The sequence below is a fragment of the Nycticebus coucang genome, chromosome 2, assembly GCF_027406575.1.
Source record: "Nycticebus coucang isolate mNycCou1 chromosome 2, mNycCou1.pri, whole genome shotgun sequence".
NCBI classification, from domain to species: domain Eukaryota; kingdom Metazoa; phylum Chordata; class Mammalia; order Primates; family Lorisidae; genus Nycticebus; species Nycticebus coucang.
Genome location: NC_069781.1, coordinates 74,313,891 through 74,340,211, shown reverse-complemented (window position 1 = coordinate 74,340,211; position 26,321 = coordinate 74,313,891). Strand labels below are relative to the sequence as shown.

Sequence of the window (26,321 nt, the reverse complement as noted above, 5' to 3'; positions counted from 1 at the left end):
GGTGTTCTAGCTTATAAGAAGTCTGAAGAAGGCATTTAATTTTTTTATGTCTGTATTTAATCACGTTTGCAAATGTTTGGTTTCCTTTAAGTCCAGTAGCTTGACGAGCAAAGCAGCAAACCAGTTGGTTGTCCCATATAATGTTTGTTTAGCTTTAAATTGTAGTAAGCATTTAAAATTTAGAAAATTATATATAATCTCCAGACTTTTGGCTCTCCCTGAAGAAAGAGATCTGACACTAGACCCATGTTTCTCTATACCAGCAGTGGTCTGGAGCCAAGACACAGTTACTGCATTTAGTTGGCGCTAATGCATTTGAGGATACCACAGTCCCCACTTCTCCCTATTGCCTAATGCCTTATCTACCTCACTCTTTTATATATCTGCATGGCCCCTGTAGACATTTCAGTTATAACCCCTTACAATTTTCTCCATACTTAAGATTCTTAATCTTTTCATGGGCTCCTTTGAGAACATTAAAGCTCTGGACTCCATCCCAAGAAAAATATTCACAATTTTACATATATACAATATTTTGCATGCAGCTACACAAGGTACATAAACCACCTGAAGAGTAATACTATTTAATTCTTGTGTCTACGGGGAAAAGTATAGAATATTGGTCCAAATTAGGCAGCAAATCTAAAGCTCATGTAGTAAACCAGGTTTTAGAAGAAAAGGTAAAAATACACGTATGAATTTACTAGTTCTATATTGGATGTTTGAAAACATGTGCCATTCTTGGCCATTAACAACTAGTGATGTTTTTGCAGTCTGGGTGTTTCATGTGCTGTCTCAGCCTCACAAATAATCTAGGAAAGTAATTTGCAACTCAGAGCATTCCACTGACTAGCCCAGCTGCTTTCAAAGCTATAGTACAACTTCCAGCAGCTAGACAGGAGCTAGCGAGAGCAAGCAAAATCACTACCCTTTCTTTTGATGTAGAGCAATGAAATAGTCAAGGATACAAAGATTCAAGAGATATGAACCAAGTGAGGTAGGGGGTGGGGAATGATGCCATATACATGCTTTAAATCGTCAGATTAAAAGGAAAAAATAGCAATACTAATGTTGGCACTGTTGTGGGGAAATGAGTTTATTTATACATTTTCAGTTACCATATAAATTGGAACTAGTTTTCTAGAGGACAATTGGAAACATGTTCAGATCTTTTCACCTAGTAATTCTACTTCTCCGAATTTATCATAAAGATATAATGAAAGATACATTCTAACAGGTATAAGGATATTAATGGTAGCATTTTTAATAATGGTAATAAAATATAAGTGATCTGAATGTATGGTATACCCATAAATTAGAATACTATGCAACCATAAAAAGTATTGTTTTGGAAACATATTTAATGACATGTGGAAATAGTCCTAATACAGTGTAAAGTGGGAAAATAAAATATATATCAAGATATTATGTACAATCCAAGTTTTATTTAAAACATATATCCATTTTTAATAGTTGGTATCAAAACAAAAAAGTTAACAGTGATCCAATCTGGGTAGTAAGAAAACACAATCCATTGGGCTTTCTTTACATTTATGTGTTATTTTTGTTATATATATTTTATGAAAGAGATGGCAGTAGATTCTGTTCTGTGATTTTCCAACTTTGCCTCTGGTAGTCTCTTTGCTCCCCATTTCCCATCTCCGCTCGCTGCTCCTGCTAGCTCAGTGCCAGCTTTCTCCTGGTATGTGGCTCCTCTCCACAAGCTTTGCAGTGGTCTTCAGCCTCCCCACCCAGAAGGTGGCCAAGGAAAATACACTGAAGGGTTATCTCACATTGCAAAAGCCTTCATAAGTCCAGCAGGTCAGTAGCTTAATTTATACATTTATTAGGCCAAGGGAGGATGTGGGAAGCTGGGGAGAGTTGAATGAGTCCCCTATACATAATTTAGAGGCAAAAAAAAAGAAAGCTAAGTTGAGACCCAACATTAATAATCTGTGCCCCTGCCTAAAGGAAACTCTCCTGCCAAAATAACAAGTAGGAAAAACATCTGCCATCCAAGCCTCTGGTGACATAAAAATACTTTATAGCTCAATGGGTAGGGTCCTGGCCACATACACCAAAGCTGGCGGGTTCAAACCTGGCCCGTGCCTGCTAAACAACAATAACAACAACAAAATAGCCAGGCCTTGTGGCAGGTGCCTGTAGTCCCAGATGCTTGGGAGGCTAAGGCAAGAGAATTGCTTAAGCCCAGGAGTTTGAGGTTGCTGTGAGCTATGACGCCATAGCACTCTAAGGAGGGCAACATAGTGAGACTCTGTTTCAAAAAAAACTTTCTAGCTATTTTTTTATAAATAAAAGGAAGAATTCTTTTTTATGTGAGGTTAAGAAGTCATAGTTATTAGAGAAATTTGTTGATAATTTTTTAGAGGTGATAATGGCACATAGTTGTATAAGAAAATGCCATTTTTAAAAATGTATAAGGAATTATGTAGAGATGAAAGACATGTTTCAAATCTGCTTTAAAACAGGAAAAAAAAAGAACGCAACATAGTTGGTATAACTTTTTCAGAGACAGATGGTGGGCATAACAGATAGAATCCTACATATGATTTATATCCTGAAGAACATACTCCTGCCATGCCCAGGAATATCTGTTTGGGACCTGGTAACATTACATTTGTGCACTGTATTTTTTTATTATTATTAAATCATAGCTATGTACATTAATGCAATCATGGGACAACATACAATGGTTTTATAGATCGTTTGACACATTTTCATCACACTGGTTAACATAGCCTTCCTGGCATTTTCTTAGTTATTGTGTTAAGACATTTATATTCTACATTTACTAAGTTTCACATGTACCCTTGTAAGATGCACCGCAGGTGTAATCCCACCAATCACCCTCCCTCCGCCTATCCTCCTACCTCCCTCCCCTCCCTCTCCCCTTTCCCCCACTCTTAGGTTATAACTGAGTTATAGCTTTCATATGAAAGCCATAAATTAGTTTCATAGTAGGGCTGAGTACATTAGATACTTTTCCTTCCATTCTTGAGATACTTTACTAAGAAGAATATGTTCCAGCTCCATCCATGTAAACATGGAAGAGGTAAAGTCTCCATCTTTCTTTAAGGCTGCATAATATTCCATGGAGTACATATACCACAATTTATTAATCCATTCGTGGATCGATGGGCACTTGGGCTTTTTCCATGACTTAGAAATTATGCACTGGGCTGCAATAAACATTCTGCTACAAATATCTTTGTTATAATGTGATTTTTGGTCTTCCGGGTATATACCTACCCCGTTTCCCCAAAAATAAGACATCCTCCAAAAATAAGACCTACTTACAGGAAAAATAAGATGTCCCCTGAAAATAAGACCTAGCGCATCTTTGGGAGCACACCTTAAAATAAGACACTGTCTTATTTTCGGGGAAACAGGGTAGTAGAGGAATTATAGGATTGAATGGCAGATCTACTTTTAGGTCTCTAAGTGTTCTCCAAACATCTTTCCAAAAGGAACATATTAATTTCCATTCCCACCAGCAGTGTAGAAGTGTTCCCTTTTCTCCACATCCACGCCAACATCTCTGGTCTTGGGATTTTGTGATATGGGCTAATCTTACTGGAGTTAGATGATACCTCAAAGTAGTTTTGATTTGCATTTCTCTAAGATTAAAGATGATGAGCATTTATTCATATGTCTGTAGGCCATGTGCCTGTCTTCTTCAGAGAAGTTTCTCTTCAAGTCCCTTGCCCAGCCTGCAATGGGATCACTCGTTCTTTTCTTGCTTATACGTTTGAGTTCTCTGTGGATTCTGGTTATTAAACCTTTGTCGGAGACATAACCAGCAAATATCTTCTCCCATTCTAAGGGCTGTTTGCTTGCTTTGCTTACTGTGTTCTTGGCTGTGCAGAAGCTTTTTAGTTTGATCAGGTTCCAGTAGTGTATTTTTGAAGGTGCTTCAATTGCCCGGGGGGTCCTCCTCATAAAATACTCGCCCAGACTGATTTCTTCAAGGGTTTTCCCTGCACTCTCTTCTAGTATTTTTATAGTTTCATGTCTTAAGTTTAAATCTTTAATCCAGTGAGAGTCTATCTTAGTTAATGGTGAAAGGTGTGGGTCCAGTTTCAGTCTTCTACAAGTTTCCAGCCAGTTCACCCAGCACCATTTGTTAAATAGGGAATCTTTTCCCCACTGAATGTTTTTAATTGGCTTGTCAAAGATCGGATAATAGTAAGTAGCTGGATTCATCTCTTGGTTCTCTATTCTGTTCCAGACATCTTCTTCTCTGTTTTTGTGCCAGTACCATGCTGGTTTGATCACTGTCAATTTATAGTATAGTCTAGGATCTGGTAGCGTGATTCCTCCTGCTTTATTTTTATTTCTGAGTAATGTCTTGGCTATTCGAGGTTTTTTCTGATTCCATATAAAACGAAGTATTTTTTTTTTAAGATCTTTAAAGTATGACAGTGAAGGTTAAATAGGGATTGCATTAAAATTGTATATTGCTTTGGGTAGTATGGACCTTTTAACAATGTTAATTCTTCCCAGCCATGAGCATGGTATGTTTTTCATTAGTTAACATTTTCAGCTATTTCTTTTCTTAGAATTTCATAGTTCTCTTTATAGAGATCTTTCACATCTTTTGTTAGATAAACTCCTGAATATTTCATCTTCTTTGGCACTACTGTGAATGGAATAAAGTCCTTAATTATTTTTTCAGCTTGACTATTGTTGGTATATATAAAGGCTACCGATTTATGAATGTTGATTTTGTAACCTGAGACACTGCTGTATTCCTTGATCACTTCTAAGAGTTTTGTAGTAGAATCCCTGGTGTTTTTGAGACATACAATCATATCATCTGTGAAGAGCGAAAGTTTGATCTTTTCTGACCCTATATGGATACCCTTGATCGCCTTTTCTTCCCTAATTGCAGTGACTAAAACTTCCATTACAATGTTAAAGAACAGTGGAGACGATGGGCAGCCTTGTCTGGTTCCTGATCTGAGTGGAAATGCTTTCAATTTAACTCCATTCAATACAATATTGGCTGTGGGTTTGCTGTATATGGCCTCTGTCAGTTTAAGAAATGTCCCTTCTATACCAATTTTCTTAAGTTTTCTGATCATGAAGGGATGCTGGATATTATCAAAAGCTTTTTCTGCATCAATTGAGAGAATCATTTGGTCTTTGTTTTTTAATTTGTTTATGTGCTGAATTATAGATTTACATATATTGAACCAGCTTTGAGACCCTAGGATAAAACCGACTTGGTCATCATGTATAGTTTGTTTGATGTGTTGCTGGATTCTGTTTTTTAAGATCTTGTTGAATATTTTTGCATCTATGTTCATTAGCAATATTGGTCTGTAATTTTCTTTTCTTGTTGGGTCTTTTCCTGGTTTGGGGATCAGGGTAATGTTTGCTTCATAGAACATGTTGGGTAGTCTTCCTTGTTTTTCTACATTTTGGAACAGGTTGAGTAATATAGGTATTAATTCCTCTTTAAAGGTTTGGTCGAATTCTGACATGAGACCATCTGGTCCTGGTCTTTTCTTTTAGGGACATTTTGTATAGTTGATGCTATTTCAGAACTTAATATAGGCATGTTCAACATGTCCACTTGATTCTGGCTAAGTCTTGGAAGGTGACATGTTTCCAAGTATTGGTCAATTTCCTTCAGATTTTCATATTTCTGAGAATAAAGTTTCTTGTAATATTAATTAAGGATTTTTTGAATTTCTGAGGAGTCTGTTGTTATTTTGTCTTTGTCATTTCTAATTGATGAAATTACAGATTTTACTCTTTTTTTCCTGGTTATGTTAGCCAAAGGTTTATCTATTTTATTGACCTTTTCAAGAAACCAACTTTTTGATTTATTGATCTGTTGCATAATTCTTTTGTTTTCAATTTCATTTAATTCTTCTCTAATTTTGGTTATTTCTTTTCTTCTACGGGGTTCGCGGTTGGAATGTTCTTCCTTTTCCAGTTACTTGAGATGTTCCATTAAGTTGTTGACTTCCTCTCTTTCCATTCTCTTGAGGAAGGCTTGCAGTGCTATAAATTTCCCTCTTAGACTGCCTTTGTGGTATCCCAGAGGTTCTGATATTTCGTGTCTTCATTGTCATTTTGTTCCAAAAATTTGGCAATTTCCTTCTTAATCTCATCTCTGACTCAGCTATCATTCCGCATAAGGTTATTTAATTTCCATGTTCTTGCATGAGTATGCAGATTCCTGTTGTTACTGAGTTCAACTTTTATTCCATGGTGGTCTGAGAAGATGCATGGAATAATTTCTATTCCTTTAAATTTACTGAAGTTAGACTTATGACCTAAGATGTGATTGATTTTGGAGTATGTTCCATGGGCTGACGAGAAGTATGTGTATTCAGTTTTGTTGGATGAAATGTTCTGTAGATGTCTGCTAAATCCAAATGTTGGATAGTTAGGTTTAAATCTAAAATTTCTTTGCTCAGCTTCTTGTTGGAGGATCGATCCAACACTGCCAAAGGAGTGTTGAAATTTCTGACTAGTATGGAGCTGGAGGAAATCAAGTTGCTCATGTCTGTTAGAGTTTCTCTTATAAATTGAGGTGCTTTCTGGTTGGGTGCATAGATATTAATAATTGAGATCTCATCATATTGAGTATTACCCTTAACAAATATGAAGTGACCATTATTATCCTTTCTTACTTTTGTTGGTTTAAAGCCGATTGTGTCTGCAAATAGAATTGCAACACCTGCTTTTTTCTGATTACCATTTGCCTGAAATATGGAGGACCATCCTTTCACCCTGAGTCTATATTTATCTTTTAAGGTAAGATGTGAGTCTTGTATGCCGCAAATATCTGGCCTGAGTTTTTGTATCCAGTTAGCTAACCTGTGCCTCTTTAGAGGACAGTTTAAGCTGTTCACATTTATGGAGAATATTGATAAGTCTGGTAAAATTTTGGGTATCGAGTTTTTCAAAAGTCTAGTGGACATTTTTAATCCTTTTGCCACTGTGAAAGTTGGAATTTGATCAAAAGTTTCTGAGTGAGTTTACTTTTGTGGTAGAGGATTGGGCTGGTGGAGCTGGTTTGGTTATGGCAAATTTCTTCAACATATGAAAGTCATAGAAGTATTTAATTTCTCTATCATAAATGAAACTCAGTTTAGCTGGATAAAAGATACGGGGTTGAAAATTGTTTTGTTTTAGGAGATTAAAAGTCGATGACCATCCTCTTCTGGCTTGAAAAGTTTCAGCAGAGAGATCTGCAGTCATTCTAATATTCTTCCCTTTGTAGGTATTGGATTTCTTATGTCTGGCTGCTTTCAGAATTTTCTCCTTCATATTAATTTTAGTGAAGTTAATTATGATATGACTGGGGGATGTCTTATTCGGATTGAGTTGTGCTGGGGTTCTGAAACTGTCTGCTATCTGAAATTCAGAATCTCTTGGCATGTCTGGAAAATTCTCTTTTATAATTTCATAGAGAAGGGCCTCTGTGCCTTGCAAGGCCACTTCATCACTTTCAGGGATTCCAATGAGGCGGATATTAACCTTCTTCGAATTATCCCAGAGCTCTCTGAGACAATGATCCGTTTTTGCTCTCCATTTCTCTTCCTCTTTGAGAGTTTGAGAGCGTTCAAAAGTTTTGTCTTCAATGTCGGAAATCCTTTCTTCTGCTTGCTCCACTCTGTTACTGAGGGATTGTACTGTATTTTTCAGATCTTTGAGGGCTGCAAATTCTTGCTTCAGTGCGTCAAAATCTTTGGTGGTTTTGTCTTAAAATTCATTAAATTCTTGAGACAACTTTTGAATTTCTCCTCGAATTTCTAATTCTGACTTTTGAATTTCTCTTCGAATTTCTAATTCCAAATTTTCCTCCATTCTATTAATCTTGTTTGTAATCCAAATTGTGAATTTGATTTCTGACATCTCGGCCAGCTGTTTATGAATAGGATCTTCAGTTACATCTGCCATATCTTTCCTTGGGGAGGTTGATCTATTCTGGTTATTCATGTTACCAGAGTTTTTCCGCTGATTCTACCCCATTATTATTTTACACCGTTTGACTTTTCCCCTGGTGCTTTGTCGAGGACCCATACAGTGCTACAGCCTGAAAACCTGGGGACCTGTTTGGTATGGTGGGGCTAAGTGGTTCTGTCTTGTTTTCAGTTGGTCTCTGTCTGACCCTAGTGAAACAGTTACTCTGGGTTGAAGTCTCAGCTTTTTTTTTTTTATCCTTGGTGTTGCAGTTCACCTCAGCGGGGTTGATGTGCGTTCTTCAACCTTCTCTCTTGGTGCAGCTCTAATCCACCAGGTTACTTGCTAAATTTCTGTCCTTTAACTCTCCTTCTGGATGGGAGCCTCTGTGCCTTGGCCAATTTCTTTTCCAGAAGGTCCCATTCCCGCCCTGTTTGCTGCAGCCGTTTGTTGAGCTCCACTATATCTCCCTTCAGTGATGCCAGGGCTGCCGAATGGAGGGGCTCTCCACCTGTTTGACTTTTAGGTTTTGAAGACTCAGCTTCAGTCAGCTCCGCACACACCTGCCCACACCTCCCAATGGATGGAACTGTCTGAGTTGTGCACTGTATTGATGTCAAACCACCAAAGGAATTGCAGAGGAAATGGCTGTGAACACACCTAAGAATTGCAGCTCTGGAATAATCCTGATTCGGGTCTCACCAGCCAGTGAGTTTAAATTCAGGTCACATTTTCCTTAATGCCCAAGTTATGCTGACTGCAGCCCCTATGGCCAGCACAGGAACAGAACAGCACCCAGAGTGCCTCCCAGAGGTGCCCTGAGCATCCTTCTTGGATTCTCTTAGCCAGGCTCAGGTCCTGGCTCTTTCACTCCAGCCTATCTGATGCCTCCACCCCAGCCAGAGCACTTCACTAGGCACAGCTGTGTCTTTGGTGTCTCCTGTGGCTACTGCCACCTGTTTTGACCTAAGGAGCTCCCTTACTTTCTTCCTCCATCTTAAGACTTTGATTCTCCATAGTGTGGCTGAAACCAGACTGTTACCTGGAACAAAGCCTTGCTAAAGGTATAGGAATAACAAAAACAAAAGGTGACATCCAGCTGCTCCCCAAAGGGGCTTCAAGGGTAATTTAGCAGGGCTATCCTCTGCCTAGCTGCCAGCCTGTCTCCGGGAGGCTGGGGCCAACTTCTCTCTCCACGTAAAGGTGTTCCAAGCACTGCTGCACCCCAAAGCCTAGAACCTGACACCACATTTTAAGAAGGAAATGTTTTACTGTGAGATAGGCCTTCCTGTCCTGACTGGGAGTGACATCTTCCTGGGATGCTTGCTGTTATGAAATATCCACATCAGAGAAACTCCTCGCAGCGACAAGGGAAGTCTTGCCCTGTGGACCGTATAACAAGACTTAAGTAGAATCCATACCCTGGTACCTTCTGGGTACCCTCCTAGCTTATAGAACTTGAATTCTGTCCAGGTTGGCCTAGGCCAAGTGCATGCCAAGTCCTGTGCACATTTATTTCCCCAGAGCAAGGAGAAGCTTGTTCCTAACTATTCCTTTGACACCTCAATCCTAGATCTTCTACAAATGCCTACTCAGACAAGAGCACACACAGCTCTTCAAGAAGCAACACCAGCTCACAGCTCAGTGAATTCCAAGTTTATACCAAGCCAAGAAGAAAACTCCCTCTTTTTCTTCCCCAGCCCTCAGCCTCTGGCCACAAGTGTGAGTCTTCATACCAATTCTGCTTTCTAAACAAAGTCCCATTATCAAGAAGGAGACATCTATACAAAACATTTGTGCTGGGTTTATCAATGACTTTGTTTCCTCAAGACCACTGGTTGGATGATTGGATTTACCATTGTGGGAATCTTCTCCAAAGATAAATTTAGAACTTTACCCTTGAAAGATTTAAAAAAAAAAAAAAAAATTGCTCCAGGCTTTTAAATGATTGTTACTTGAGCAACTATACAAGGATTTCACAATTTTTAGGGCTTGACCTCAACTGTAAGTGCAGAGGATTTTCACTACTTTCCAGCCAAGAAAAAAAAAATTAAAACTTTCTAAAGCTTAGCTATAAACAGTATTTATTAAACAACACCCAAATGTAGAATACATATGTGAGCCGGCGTCAACAAGAGTTGTCTGTAAAGGGTCAGATGGTGAATATTTCAGGGTTTGCAGGCCACGTGGTTTCTGCCCAACCACCCAATTCTGTCATGGGAAGACAGCCACAGACCATATGTAAATTATTGGGGGCGACTCTGTGCCAAAAAGCTTTATTTACAAAAACAGGAGATCAGCCAGCAGCTGACCCCTGCCACAGATGAAAGATGAGACTTGCCTCTGACTCTCCAGATAACAATCTAGTTGAGATTGAATCCAGGTGACAAAATAAGCAGCCACACCAAGCAGTGAATTATAAATGCCCCGAAGAGACTGAAGACTGGAAGAAGGAGCAGAATAAAATGAAGTCACTCAAAGTTTTTGGAGACCTTTATTATTAAATTTGGGCTTTACAGGAGATAACACACTGGGATCATTTGGGCTGGGGAAGGTATTTTTTAAGGCTATGTATTCATTTACTCATAGGCCTGTGTACCTGGAAATGATCCCACATCCTCTGATGGAAATAACCATGCTATGTGCCTCCCTGAGACAGGGTTCTGTTCAACTAATGTCTGTTAACCCCAAGTGCATGAAAGCAGACTAATAGAAAACCACCTCCAAGAGGTTAAGGTCCTGCCACCCACACCGTCTTCTCGTACCTGGGTCCAGGAGTCCCCCTAATGGCAAGAAGATGTATGGCTTGAAGATGCCCATACGTACTACTTTGCTATTAAATAAAAGCCACTGCCCATAAACAAACTTCAGTAGCTAAGAGCATTTAATGTCAACTTCAGCTGGGGGGAAGTGGGGTGGAGAAGTGTGCCTGCTTTCCCTGAAACATTGGTTGTTTGTTGTCCAGTTCGGTTTCCATGAAGTTGTCATTTCAGAGTTGTTTATACATGTGAAACAATGCTGGGGAAGACAAGGTTGTGCATTAAGACCACATACTCTGAAAATGAAGCTTCTCGCCTCATTTGCAACATCTGGAACCAGTGGGCTCTTCCTGAATTTTAAGTGCCTCCTCTCTCTTTTCCAAGCCTTGTTAGGGAACAAGGAAAATAAAATGGCCTAAGCAGTTTTACTCACATGAATTAAACATTTCCCTAGGATCATCAGGAAGTTTGTGTTGAGTTAGATCATAGCTATTGAAGCCAGAGAATGTATTATAATATTTTGATTTCTACACTGCCTGTCCTTCAAAGATGATAGGAGCACATGTTGTATAAGGAGTAGAGTTCCCGTATTGCACGTGCCACTTGCAAGCAGTAGAATGAAAAGTGACAGGAGACAGATATGCTCTGCTTCAGAATCAACCACGCTGAGCCTCCTTTCTGCCTAAAATGGTACTAGACTAGTTCACAGCTCTGCTAAGCATAACCTGATTTTGTTTCTTTAAAGGGGAGAGAGAAACCATGCGGGGATCCTAAAGACCCTCCTAGGTACTGCATGCATAGACTTGGGATCCCATTCATCCATTCATTCCATCTTCAATGAGCCAGGCAGTGTCGGGCACACAAGATAGAAAATTAATCCCCATCCCATCAAGAAAGAGTACATGACATGCTGTGTGACAAGTGCTTTATGGGTCTGAGGACAGTGGGGAGGACTTTGCGAGGGGATGTTTTAAAGGATGGAGGGAAATCGAGTGAAAGGGAAAGGATACTTTTTCTAGGGTAAAGAAAATAGCAGAAGGCCTAGCATCTTGGAAGGACAGTGTGATGCTAACTGGAATGCTGGAAACCTGAAGAGGAGGAATGAGATGGACAGGGCGAGCATGTGGCCCTGTTGACTTCATGTGCCTCAGTGAGGGGACTGGACTTGAGCCTCTGGGAAGCAAATTATAGCAGTCCTTAGCTGTAAAATAGAGATAGTAATAGTGTCATTACAGTGCTATATAATTTATTTTTTACTATTTTTTGTCTGATACTTTCAGAAGTTTCTAGAAAGTCCCTGAATTGGCATCAGAAGCCACAGAGCCAATTTTCAAACAGAGCTACCCACATATGATTCAAACTGTATTCGTACAAAACGACTTGCTCTGCCCCTAGTTTGTGACATTCACCAGCATATAAGAAGCTTCTACCCTGACGCCTGAGTTACCATATTTATAGGAGATGTCCTGTCTTCACAGAGCTTATAGTCTAGGGAGAAAGAATGACATTAAGTAATTAACCCATGATAAAACTGTGAGACATAATATATACAGGATGCCCAGAAAAGAAATCTGGCAGCCTCGCTTAGCCTGGATGCTCAGGGAAGGACTCGGGAAAGACTTAAAAGCCAATGAAGAGGGGGGAATAGCAGTGTAGGCAGAGGAAGAGCCTGTGTAAAGGCCATGAAGTGGGAAGGAGTGTGATGTGCTGCTCCACAAGAGGCCTGAAGGTGCTACAACCGGAGGGTAGCACAGGGTGGGGCTGGAAGGCAGGCAGGTGTCTCCTGCTGGTCTTATTTGCTGGGGTAAGGGTTTTCTATTTTATCTTCAGGGTCAATAGAGGGTTATCCCAGAAGGTAAAATGACCTCATTTGTGTTTGTAAAAGATCTCTTTAGTGACCACATAATAAAGGGATGAGTGGGGGCGGGAAAGAATGAGTTAATGCCTGTCAAGGGCCTTCCATTGCTCACTGACACACATCATGTTTATCATTCATTCAGTAATATTGGAGGCCTGAGCACAGTGAAGTTGCTGGCATTGTACGGGGCACACTATACACATTATTTCTAATCCCCACAACTGCTATGCAAGCTGAGCTTGTTCTCTTTGCTCCCCCAGTTACCTTAAAGGAGAATTGGCATTAAAACCCTGCATGTTACAGATAGGGAAACTGAGCCTGGGATTAGAGCCCAATCTGTCCCACCAAAGCCTACCTACTTCTTTTTCTGTGCAAATGGCCTCTCTGCTGATGACAGAGAGACAGGATTCACCCACACTGGGGGGTTTAACTCCCAGGCAATAGTGAGTTTCTTGACGGTTATGTCCACTCTCAATGGTGAAGCACCATCAATGCCAGACCCAAAAGAACTTCCAATAAAGGATTGAATTTTGATACCTAAGCAGCAAGGTGGAGAGAGGTTGTCAGGAAAATGTTGTTCTCAGTGGGTGGTAGCTTCATCAGAGAGTTCTAGGAGTCGTCTTTTGCCCTTGGATGTTTATTTTTAAAACATGCTATTGTTTAGCCAAGCAATGGCTTCCTTTGTAGTGTTTTTATAAAAAGTTCAGATGATTACTTCTTTGGCTGGGAGCCAACACCCCAGCTTGTCAGAGCCTTCTCCTGAAGTGAAAAAAGCAAATGCTTTTTTCTAAAATAAAGAGCTAGCAGGTGCCTATATCTTCCAAGCATGACCTTGGATTTTATTCCTGTTTCTGGGCCATATCCCAGCCCCAAACTGTCCCTGGTTCTAAAGAATCCTGCATATCTTTTTCTGCCCAATTCGGGTGCCACCTACTCTAGCAAGTCCCTGGTCATCTCAGTCTGCGACACTTCAGGGTCCTCTGAAACCCCACAGTACCTGTTTTCTGCTCTAGGCCTTCACAAGGCAGGTTGTTTTAAACTGCTCCAGTTGTTAAAATTTCTAATCTGTCGCAGATTAATCACTTTTTAAAATGTAATAAAAGGGAATTACTAAGCTCAGAATGTTAGTATGTGCCTATAGTCCCAGCTAACTGGGGGCTGAGGCGGGAGGACTGCAGTGAGCCATGCGCCTGCGACTGTACTCTGGCCTGGGCAACAGAGGGAGGCCCTGACTCTTAAAAAAAAAAAAAAAAAAAGTGAAGTGCCAGAGAAATGATACAAAAAAGAGACATACAAAATACTGGCCCTATTTTTTATTATTACATTCAACAGAAATAACATTACTGTCCAATTTTTAAACAGTGTTGATTTCTGCGCAGACCCTGTCGCACCTGCTCAGTAATGTATGAATGCACGGTTCCCTCTCGTTTGTCACCTCTCATAGGACAGCTTCCAGCTCCCAGGAGAAAGTGGACTAGATGGGGTCCTCTAGAATTCACCAGCCTCCAGGGATTGGTGTGAGAGCAAGAAACTCAAGGTGGTTTTGAGCATAAAAACCCAACGTGAGGTTATGGAGGATGGAGAGGTGCCGTCCTCAGATAGATGACTGGATAGTATGGCCTCCAGGGAGCAAAATATGTTTTTATTTGGAGTTAGGGAGACAATCCTACTCTTATTAGAAAAAAACAAACAAAAAAAAAAAAAACACGAAAACCACATGTACTCATCTAGTATATAAAGAGATACTCAATTTGTGGTCTTAAAATGTTGCAATGGCAATTAGGAAAAAATGTTTAAAAGGCTTAGGACGGTGGTTCTCAACCTTTCTAAGGCTGTGATCCTTTAATACAGTTCCTCATGTTGTGATGACCCCCAACCATAAAATTATTTTCGTTGCTACTTTCATGAAGTAGCACTTAATAAATATTAAACACTCTCGTAGGGTCCAGAGATTACACTTTTTGCTATCAAGCCATCAGTCACCTGTATCTATTTAAATTGAGATTAATTAAAATTAAATAACATTAAAATTCAGTTCCTCAGTGACACTGGCCATGTTTCAAGTGCTCACTAGCCATATGTAGTTTGTAGCTACTGTATAGGACAGCACAGATACAGAACATGCCCACCACCAGGAAGCTCTGTGGGGTGGTGCTGGTCTAGAATGCTGCAGCTCATGGACAGAGTCAGCAGGGAAAAGTGGTTGAGAGTGTGGCCTGTGGGGTCACCAGGGGGGATTGCAGTTCCACCATGCATCTTACCAGCATTAGGATCAGGTATGTGGCTTAGTCCTCAGGAGCTACAGCTTTCTCCTCTATAAAATTGGGATAATAATGCCTGCCTCCTGGGGTTATAGTGAGAATAAAGGATAAGGAATTAACATGCAGTCATTGCTCAATATAGTGTCTTTTGTCATCATTATCATTTTTATTATAATTGTCACCATCATCATTATGATATAATTGGCAGGTGGGGTGTTTACACTATCTGACAGACATTTCATAGCCTTTAAGTTTTGTAATGTTCCTATAATAGAGGTTTTTAAAGATTAGACTGTTTCCCTGCCTGGATTTGGGGACTAGCTCTGCCCTTGGTTGAGAGAGGTAGAGGGGTAACTATAGAGTGTAGAGAAATATGATTGGTGATGTGAGTAAATTTCCAAGATATCCAGGAACACTGTGGGACAAAGGTGGATTAGACAAAAGGGAAATAAAGCCCTTCCTTAAAGTGACTCTGAGATAGTTGCTGTGCTGCAGCAGAGGAGCAGGCCATATTTGTTTAAGACATTTCCACCACACATCTCATTGTTATAAAGCCTTTTATTGCCACCTGAGCCCTGGAGCACCAGGCTGTGGCCAAAACATTAAGAGAAATTAAGACATATTAACACATGCTGGAAACAATTACTCACATACATTTAATTGGTTTCACAGCTGGAAGAAAATCCTGAGAGGGCACCAGACACACCAGGCACACATGAGAACGTTTTTGTAGCCATCCTGTCTCTTGTCACTTGTGAGCACATCAGGGGCTAAAATCTACTTAAATTGGATAGGAAAATACATCTGAAAATAAATCCTGTATTAGATGAGGGTTTTAAGTGCTTGTAACACGTTACTTCGTGTCTGTTAATGTGGCGACTTCCTAGTTTATTTTTAACCTATCATTATTGTAAAGAATTGTAGCTATTTTATCAAAATAATGTACTGAGCTTTACAATGAAATGGGCACGTTTTATAATCATATAATGTACTTCACAAACTTGTATATTTGCATTATGGTTTGCTCTTTTTTATGTATTAAATAGATATATCTTTATTTTGATACATATGTACATATCCAAATTCTATTAAAATATCATTTTTAATTCAATTAATTCCAGTGTGAAACATTTGTCTCCTTTGCATTTGTAATTATTTGAGAATGCTTATGTCTCTTTTCTTTTTTTTTTTCTCCTTGAATATTTCATGGTGTATTTCTTTTTTGTTTTGGTTTGTTTTGTTTTTTTTGTGTGTGTTTTTTCTTTTTTTCTTTTTTTTTTTATTGTTGGGGATTCATTGAGGGTACAATAAGCCAGGTTACACTGATTGCAATTGTTAGGTAAAGTCCCTCTTGCAATCATGTCTTGCCCCCATAAAGTGTGACACACACCAAGACCCAACAGCACTCCCTCCGTCCCTCTTTCTGCTGCCCCCCCATAACCTTAATTGTCATTAATTGTCTCATATCAAAATTGAGTACATAGGATTCATGCTTCCCTATTCTTGTGATGCTTTACTAAGAATAATGTCTTCCACTTCCATCCAGGTTAATACGAAGGATGTAAAGTCTCCATTTTTTTAAATGGCTGAATAGTATTCCATGGTATACATATACCACAGCTTGTTAATCCATTCCTGGGTTGGTGGGCATTTAGGCTGTTTCCACATTTTGGCGATTGTAAATTGAGCTGCAAGAAACAGTCTAGTACAAGTGTCCTTATGATAAAAGGATTTTTTTCCTTCTGGGTAGATGCCCAGTAATGGGATTGCAGGATCAAATGGGAGGTCTAGCTTGAGTGCTCTGAGGTTTCTCCATACTTCCTTCCAGAAAGGTTGTACTAGTTTGCAGTCCCACCAGCAGTGTAAAAGTGTTCCCTTCTCTCCACATCCACGCCAACATCTGCAGTTTTGAGATTTTGTGATGTGGGCCATTCTTACTGGGGTTAGATGATATCTCAGGGTTGTTTTGATTTGCATTTCTCTAATATATAGAGATGATGAACATTTTTTCATGTGTTTGTTAGCCATTCGTCTGTCATCTTTAGAGAAAGTTCTATTCATGTCTCTTGCCCATTGATATAAGGGATTGTTGGCTTTTTTCATGTGGATTAATTTGAGTTCTCTATAGATCCTAGTTATCAAGCTTTTGTCTGATTGAAAATATGCAAATGTCCTTTCCCATTGTGTAGGTTCTCTCTTTGCTTTGGTTATTGTCTCCTTAGCTGTACAGAAGCTTTTCAGTTTAATGAAGTCCCATTTGTTTCTTTTTGTTGTTGTTGCAATTGCCATGGCAGTCTTCTTCATGAAGTCTTTCCCCAGGCCAATATCTTCCAGTGTTTTTCCTATGCTTTCTTTGAGGATTTTTATTGTTTCATGCCTTAAATTTAAGTCCTTTATCCATTTTGAATCAATTTTTGTGATTGGGGAAAGGTGTGGGTCCAGTTTCAGTCTTTTACATGTAGACATCCAGTTCTCCCAACACCATTTATTGAATAGGGAGTCTTTCCTCCAAGGTAGGTTCTTGTTTGGTTTATCGAAGATGAGGTGGTTGTAAAATGTTAGTTTCATTTCTTGGTTTTCGATTCAATTCCAAGTATCTATGTCTCTGTTTTTGTGCCAGTACCATGCTGTCTTGACCACTATGGCTTTGTAGTACAGACTAAAATCTGGTATGCTGATGCCCCAGCTTTATTTTTATTACTAAGAACTGCCTTAGCTATACAGGGTTTTTTCCGGTTCCATACAAAACGCAGAATCATTTTTTCCAAATCTTGAAAGTACGATGTTGGTATTTTGATAGGAATGGCATTGAATAGGTAGATTGCTTTGGGAAGTATAGACATTTTAACAATGTTGATTCTTCCGATCCATGAGCATGGTATGTTCTTCCATTTGTTAATATCCTCTGCTATTTCCTTTCTGAGGAGTTCATAGTTTTCTTTATAGAGGTCCTTCACCTCCTTCGTTAGGTATATTCCTAGGTATTTCATTTTCTTTGAAACTATGGTGAAGGGAGTTGTGTCCTTAATTAGCTTCTCATCTTGACTGTTATTGGTGTATACAAAGGCTACTGACTTGTGGACATTGATTTTATATCCTGAAACATTACTGTATTTTTTGATGACTTCTAGGAGTCTTGTGGTTGAGTCTTTGGGGTTCTCTAAGTATAAGATCATGTCGTCAGCAAAGAGGGAGAGTTTGACCTCCTCTGCTCCCATTTGGATTCCCTTTATTTCCTTGTCTTGCCTAATTGTATTGGCTAGAACTTCCACACTATGTTGAACAGTAAAGATGACAGAGGACAACCTTGTCTGGTTCCAGTTCTAAGAGGAAAAGCTTTCAGTTTTACCCCATTCAGTAAAATATTGGCTGTGGGTTTGTCATAGATAGCTTCAATCAGTTTTAGAAATGTGCCACCTATGCCTATACTCTTCAGTGTTCTAATTAGAAAAGGATGCTGGATTTTATCAAATGCTTTTTCTGCATCTATTGAGAGGATCATGTGATCTTCATTTTTGCCTCTGTTAAAATGGTGGATAACATTTATGGACTTCCGTATGTTGAACCAGCCTTGCATCCCTGGGACAAAGCCTCCTTGATCATGATGAATGACTTTTTTGATGAGAAGCTGTAATCTATTGGCTAGGATTTTGTTGAGAATTTTTGCATCTATATTCATGAGTGAAATTGGTCTGAAATTCTCCTTTTTGGTTGGGTCTTTTCCTGGTTTTGGTATCAGGTTGATGTTTGGTTCATAGAATGTGTTTGGGAAGATTCCTTCTTCCTCAATTTTTTGGAATAATTTCTGCAGTACAGGAATAAGCTCTTCCTTGAAGGTTTCATAGAATTCTGGAGTGAAGCCATCTGGACCAGGGCATTTTTTCGTTGGAATACTTTTTATTGTTTCTTTGATCTCAGTGCTTGAAATTAGTCTGTTCAGGAGCTCTGTTTCTTCCTGGCTGAGTCTAGGAAGAGGGTGTGATTCCAAATATTGATCCATTTCCTTCACATTGTCAAATTTCTGGGCATAGAGTTTCTGGTACTATTCAGAGATGATCTCTTGTATCTGTGGGATCAGTTGTTATTTCCCCTTTATCATTTCTGATTGAGGTTACTAGAGATTTCAGTTTTCTATTCCTCGTTAGTCTGGCCAATGGTTTATCTATTTTATTTATTTTTTCAAAAAACCAACTCCTCGTTTCATTAATTTTCTGAACGATTCTTTTGTTTTCAATTTCATTGATCTCTGATTTGATTTTGGATATTTCTTTTCTTCTACTGAGTTTAGGCTTAGATTGTTCTTCTTTTCCAATTCCATAAGATCTCTTGTGAGATTGTTGATGCACTCTCTTTCTGTTTTTTGAATGTAGGCATCTAAAGCGATGAATTTTCCTCTCAAAACTGCTTTTGCAGTATCCCACAGGTTTTGGTAGCTTGTGTCTTCATTGTTGTTATGCTCGAGGAAGTTAATGATTTCCTGTTTTATTTCTTCCTTCACCCATCTGTTATTCAACAGAAGATTGTTTAATTTCCATGCCTTTGGGTGGGGTTGAGCATTTTTGTTAGAGTTGAGTTCCACTTTTCGTGCCTTATGGTCTGAGATGATACAAGGTAAAATTTCAATTCTTTTGATTCTGTTGATATTTGTTTTGTGTCCCAGGATATGATCAATTTTGGAGAATGTTCCATGGGGTGATGAGAAGAATGTATATTCTTTATCTTTGGGGTGGAGTGTTCTATATGCGTCTATCAAGCACAGTTGTTCTAGGGTCTCATTTAAATCTCTTATATCTTTGTTTAATTTCTGTTTAGAGGATCTGTCCATCTCTGTAAGAGGAGTGTTAAAGTCCCCTGTTGTGATGGTATTAGTAGATATCATATTGCTCAGACTGAGTAAGGTCTGTTTCAAGAATCTGGGAGCATTTAAATTGGGTGCATAAATATTTAGAATTGAAATGTCTTCTTGTTGTATTTTTCCCTTGACCAATATAAAGTGACCATCTTTGTCTTTTTTGACTTTAGTTGCTTTAAATCCACATGTATCTGAAAATAAGATTGCAACTCCTCTTTTCTTCTGAAATCCATTTGCCTGAAAAATTGTCTTCCAACCCTTGACTCGGAGCTTGAATTTGTCTTTTGAAGCCAGGTGTGTTTCTTGCAGACAGCAAATGGATGGCTTGTGCTTTTTAATCCAGTCAGCCAATCTGTGTCTCTTCAGTGGGGAATTCAAGCCATTAACATTTATTGAGATAATTGATAAGTGTGGTAGTATTCTATTCGTCTTATTTTGTGAGAGTCCATTGCTTAGTTTTATCTTTTGCATCAGTGTGGAGGTTTGGTTCTGTCCTTTAATTTCTGAGTTCTTACTTTGCTGCTGATCCATTGTGGTGGTCAGTGCGCAGAACAGGTTGAAATATTTCCTGTAGAGCTGGTCTTGTTGTGGCGAATTTCCTCCATGTTTGTATATCCGTAAATGATTTGATTTCTCCGTCAATTTTGAAGCTTAGCTTAGCAGGGTACAGAATTCTGGGCTGGAAATTGTTCTGTTTAAGTAGATTAAAGGTAGATGACCATTGTCTTCTTGCTTGGAAAGTTTCATTAGAGAAGTCTGCGGTCACTCTGATGGATTTGCCCCTGTAGGTCAACTGGCGCTTACTCCTGGCAGCTTGCAGAATCTTTTCTTTTGTCTTGACTTTGGACAGGTTCATCACAATGTGTCTTGGAGAAGCTCGGTTAGAGTTGAGGCGACCTGGGGTCTGATATCCCTCTGAAAGCAGTGTGTCAGAATCTTTGGTGATATTTGGGAAATTTTCTTTTATAATATTCTCTAGTATGGCTTCCATTCCTCTGGGGCATTCTTCTTCCCCTTCTGGGATTCCTATAACTCGTATGTTGGAACGCTTCATAAAGTCCCATAATTCTGACAGTGAACGTTCTGCTTTCTCTCTCTTATTTTCTGCAACTTTTACTATCTGAGTTATCTCAAGAATTTTGTCTTCTACCTCTGAAATTCCTTCTTCTGCATGGTCTAACCTGTTGCTGATACTTTCCATTGCATCTTTAAGTTCTCTAATTGACTGTTTCAGTTTCTTCAGCTCTGCTATATCCTTTTTATATTCTTCATATCATTCATCTCTTATTTGATTCTGTTTTTGGATTTCCATTTGGTTATTTTCCACTTTATTATCAGTTTCCTTCATTGTTTTCAACATGTATATTCTAAATTCCCTTTCTGTCATTCCTAACATTTCTTTATAGGTGGAATCATCTGCAGTAGCTACCTCATCGTCCCTTGGCGGGGTTGTTCTGGACTGGTTCTTCATGTCGCCTGGAGTTTTCTACTGATTCTTCCTCATGAGTGATTTCTTTTATCTATTTCCTTACCCTAATTTTCCTTTCACTTCCTCTTGCTCTTTAAGTTCTCGTGCCTGTGGACTAAGGGTTACAGGACCAGAAGGGTGAGAAGGCTGAAGAGCAAAAAAGGGATGAAAGAAAGGAGGACCGAGTGATAAGAAAAAAAAAGAAAAATAGAGAAAGGAGAAGGGATGGGTAAAAGGAATATTGACATAAAGAAGAGAGGCACAGAAAGAGGGAGACAGAGCAATATAGGTGTACAGTAGGGTACTTTGATACAACCTTAAAAAATAAACCACGTTCTGGGTGTGCCCAGTTGGGTGGTTCCCTTGAGGTCAGCAGCTCTTTGCAAACCTGATCAGACACAGTACCCCACCTCCACCAAGTAGAGAGGAAAGACAAAAATGCTATAAATCAAACCAAAACAAGCAAACAGAAAACTTTACAGGATAAAATTGGGTGAAAAAACAAATAATAGCGGTAGAAACAGTAGCAAAAATGAAGTTCTAGTTATTGAAAAAGGCAGCAATGGGAAATTATAATCAAACTAGAAAAATTGAGAAAGAAAAAGGATCTGTATGGAAAAGGTTGAAATTAAAAAACAAAACAACATCAACAACATCAAACTAAACAAAAAAAAAACAACCAAACCAAAAAGAAACAAACAAACAAAAAAAACACAACCAAAAACAAAGCAGTTTGTATATGTTATTGAATATTGTCTGGGCAACACGTGGTCTTCTGGGGTATGAGATGTTAATCACAGTTCTGATACGACTGGAGGCTGCTGATTTCTCAAACCCCAGCAGGTAGACACCCTAAATCTCTCTTCAGCCCACTTAAAAGGCACTTTGAACTTGTAAACTTGCTGAGTAGATGCTTTCCCAGGAAAGTGCTTGTCTCTGGAATCACTGCTGACGTGGCTATCCACTTACCCAGTGTGCCAAAAAGCGGTCTCACTCTGCCCCTGAGGGTTAGGGCTGCAAGGCTGCTCAGATCCCACCCTTAGGCTACTGGGTCACTGGGTTACCATCTCCCACCCAATTCTAGCTCTGCGACCCTGAGGTCGGAGCTTGCTGGGGAAGATCGCTCACAATGGCTCCCTGTGACCCACAGCCAAACACTATTAGCTCCGTCTGGCTCAGCGACTCAGACTGGGGCCCTAGACAACGGCCAAAATTCTCCGCACTCCTGCTCGGGCTTGCCCCAAGGCCGTTCAACTGAGTGCCAAGTCCAAAGACAACAAAACAGTTCACAGGTAAGGCCTTTCTGGTTTGCAGTCTCGCTGCTACTGAACTTACAGTTGTGGGTGGGTTTAGACGGATTGAACACACGCAACCACTTGCCGTTTTTCCACTGTTTTATTCCTCCTCTTGGGGTCCAGATGTCTCTCCTGACTCCCTGTATCCTCACAGGGGTGATGATAGGCAGATCCCACCAGCCAGAGATGCCTGGAGTCCTATCTCCCCAGACTCACAGTGCCCAGATGCAAGGAAGCTGTTACTCGGCCGCCATCTTGCTCCGCCTCCCGGTTTGCTCTTTCTTTAAGAGACCTAAAGTGAACAGGAGATAGTTCATTTGCTTCTGAATTTTAGCCTTTGATTCTTGTTGACGTTTTTGTTGCTGCTGCCATTGTTTCTTCTATAATTATTTTTAATTGTCTTGCTGTCAGGAAAAGAAAGTCTCACTGCATCAAATTGAATTTTTCCCAAAGAAAGAATATCAAATCTATCCTCAAGGTTATTCTAGGATGTGAGTGTTGCAATGTGTGCACCATATGGTCATTGTACATGCGTGTTCCAGAGGTTGGCGAATGGCCCTTAACAACATCCTGTGGTGGTTGCCACAGAGGTCAGAGATTCCAAAAACAGACTCCCAAAGAAGCAATCAACAACCACAGCAATGGTGTGTTTTGAGTGAGAATTGACTTGTTCTGTTTGTCATAATGGTGATAGCTTCCTCGTAGAGTTTTCCTGCACATCAAATATGTACAATTATACGTGAGAAGTATAATCCCCCAGTCACTTTAAAAAATGGACAGGCCTTTTATGGCGTGAGAAGAGAATATCAAGGCTACCTGTGCCTGCTGGTGGCCACACAGCTTTACCACCTTTCCCTTGGGCTTGCCTTGCAATAGCTTCTTCCTTTTTCCCTATGACCCTGTGCTTTAGGCTTTGTGAACAGTTATGGGACAACTCACACATAGTGAAGATACAAAATATTTTTCAGTGATGATCATATTATTTGAGTCAACATGTGGCCTTCATTTTGGAAATAAGGCAGGGTAATGTCTGAAACCTCCAAATGACAGCTTGCCCCCTCTCCCATTTAGAAGTCCAGTTAGAGAGCAGCATTTCACTCCCTTTATGCGAGCATCTTTAATGGAAAGCACGAGATTTTAGCAAGGAAAGATGCATGCCTTCCTTCTTGAATATAGCTGTCCTTGGCATTCCAGACAAACAGTGTTTTTTAACCTTTTTTTATCTCACAGCACACTTGAACCTACAGTTAAACTTCCATAGCACACTTAAATTATGTTGATCAAAAAATAAACAGTGAAAAGAAGACTATACTTACTGTGCTTTGAACTTCTTTCGGAAGTAATTTCACTAATGATCTTTAAAAATATTCTTTGGCACGCTGGTTGAAAATCACTGCTGAGATAACCCCTTCATGTCCAGGCAACACTCAGTTATTTTATTGGTAGCCAAAGACCATTTGAAACTAGATGTATGTGACTGTAAGTTTGAAATTACCTGTGCCTTAAGAGAGTATTTATTTATATTCTTCCTCTTTCAAGGAGAGATTTTAAGTTGTCCCACAAAAGAAGCCACACACTGTCAGGTTGTTCACGTAGAAGCAATTTGAAAATCATGAAAAGAGGAAGGAAATATGCTAGCATGAATGGATAATGACATTACCGTGACATTTATTATTGAATTTGGCATTGAGACAATCTAAAGATCCAGCAATAAGTGGATGATTAAACACATTCATGCATAGCCACATGACAGGAATATGTAGCCGTTAAAATTATCCTCACAGTCTGTAATGATGAGGAAAAATGCTTATCATAGAATATTTAAAAAAGAGAGGGTTAAAAACTATAACATTCTCTCATCTATGTTTACAAAAAATTGAGAAAAGAATAATGGAAGAAAATTCATCAGAATATTAGCTACGGGAAATGAGAGAAAGTGACTTTTGTTTTCATCTTTATGTTTTTCTCTTTTTTCAGATAGTGAATACATACAGTTTTATAACATGCATAAATATTATTTTCAGTTGACTGTAAAAAACTTTCTGACAGAAAAGGTTATGTGAGTTAGATGATTTTGATTATGTGATAAAAGAACTATCTCAGTTCTTCAAGATAAATTTTTCTGAGTACTGAAGTCCAAAGGGAGTTTACCATAAGGGACACCCAATGATATAATAATGTCCAAGTCTTAGTGAAGTTCTTAATGCACCTGCAAGAATGGGCTCCTCGTGACTGTTCATGACCACCCCCAAGGAGAGCCAAAGGCCCAGCAGCATAGGCTGACATGGTGGGGAGTTTGCTCCTTACTGGGCTCCCGGCTCTTAATTCTTTCTTTGGAGTTTTTGAGTGCTTCTTTTTCTCCTTGACTCTTATTCAAACCAACTTTGAGAGATGGCCCTAGTAGATGGAGAGAACAGCTTTCAGCGGCTTTTTTTCACACTTTTAGGATAGAATCACCAGACCTGGAAATCTGTTTATTAAAATTAATGTAATTCAACTTCTTCCCCTCAGGTGTTGCTGCGCTGGATTCCAATGTATCCGGAAAAATCGGTCTGCGTGCTGTCGTGTATTATTTTTGTACCACGGCCATTGCTGTAATTCTAGGTAACATGTATTTCTGAATCATATTCCTCTATGTAATTGTAATTTTCATTCAAAAAGTAGTTGGGCTTTAATAAATGCACATATTTTTTGAAAATCATTAAGTACTATTCTCAAACCACCATCAGGCTTTTTCTTTTGAGGTCTATATAGCACCTTTTAAGTGAAGAAAACATAATACTGATGGAATTTAAGCCATGGTACTGCCTATTATAGTCTTAAGTGTCACTCAAGGGTGACAGTTCTATGCCTTGTCAGAATCATTGGATAGAAGGAAGTGAAACCAAGAGCTTATATAATTCTTAAACTGGATAATTAGTCTATTAATAATAATGGAGTTGAGTATAGTTATACAATGTTTTCTGCAAGATGGCATTTCACATAGTACCAAGAGCTAGTGGTGAACAAAACCTTGCCAAGTATAAATCCCACTTGTAAGAGGGAGAAAGTTCTAATAAGGGAATAGCAGCTTTTGTACTTTGGCATGGTTTTGTATAGAATGCTTGGTCTACCTTGTGTAACCTAGTGTGGGTTTTTAAAGGGGCACTCATAGTGGGAAGAAAGGAAGGGAATGTACTCAGATGTTGTAGTCAGCGTGACCCTTGCAGCCCTGCTTTAATGAACTGATAAGACTGGTGGGATAGGGTGAGGTTTTAGTGGTGTTGGGCCAGGGGGCATGGGGGGCGCTGAACTCTGCCCTAAACCAAAGGCCCATCTTCTCATGAGGTACTTGAGGGAGACAGACACAAAGGAAAAATAGCAGTGAGAAGGCAAAGCGCTGCTTTCTTTTTAGTTGGTGTATACCCCTGCTGCAGCCCCAAAAGGACAGAGTGGACCAGGCTCACTGTGACGCTCTTACTGCCTAGTGACTGCCCCACTAGCAAACTGGCCCATTCAGCATCCCACAGCCCTAACCTTGGATTAGCATGACCTCCTCTTGGAGCAATGGAGAGGGTAAGAACCCTCTTCTGCCTCACTCCCCTCCAGTCAAACAACCTCCCACCTCTACTTGGACACTCAAGTGACAGGAGCTCATTACTCCAAAGGCCACAGCAGCACATTCAGATGCTCTACCACGTAGACAACCTTCCTTATGGCGAGATGAACCATCTACCCTTAACTCCTATCTATTTGTGCTCACTCCACCCCTGAACATCATTTTTTCCACAGGATAACTTTCCAGATATTCAAAGGCCTATAGTATGGAAGGAAGGCTGGTTCTGTATGATCCTTAAGAGGATAACCAGAATCTGTGGGTAGAATTTACAGAAAGATAATGATGA

The 26,321-nt window shown here is 39.5% G+C and overlaps 1 protein-coding gene across 2 annotated transcripts in view; it reads left to right on the top strand.

Moving 5' to 3' along the window:
* The window catches only part of SLC1A1 (solute carrier family 1 member 1), an 87,725-nt gene that overhangs the window by 41,105 nt on the left and 20,299 nt on the right, over positions 1-26,321 (top strand). For both annotated transcript variants that reach the window (XM_053573734.1, XM_053573733.1), the window contains one exon: positions 24,949-25,041. In XM_053573734.1, the coding sequence (XP_053429709.1) occupies positions 24,949-25,041 (93 nt within the window). The remainder of the gene's footprint in view (positions 1-24,948; positions 25,042-26,321) is intronic.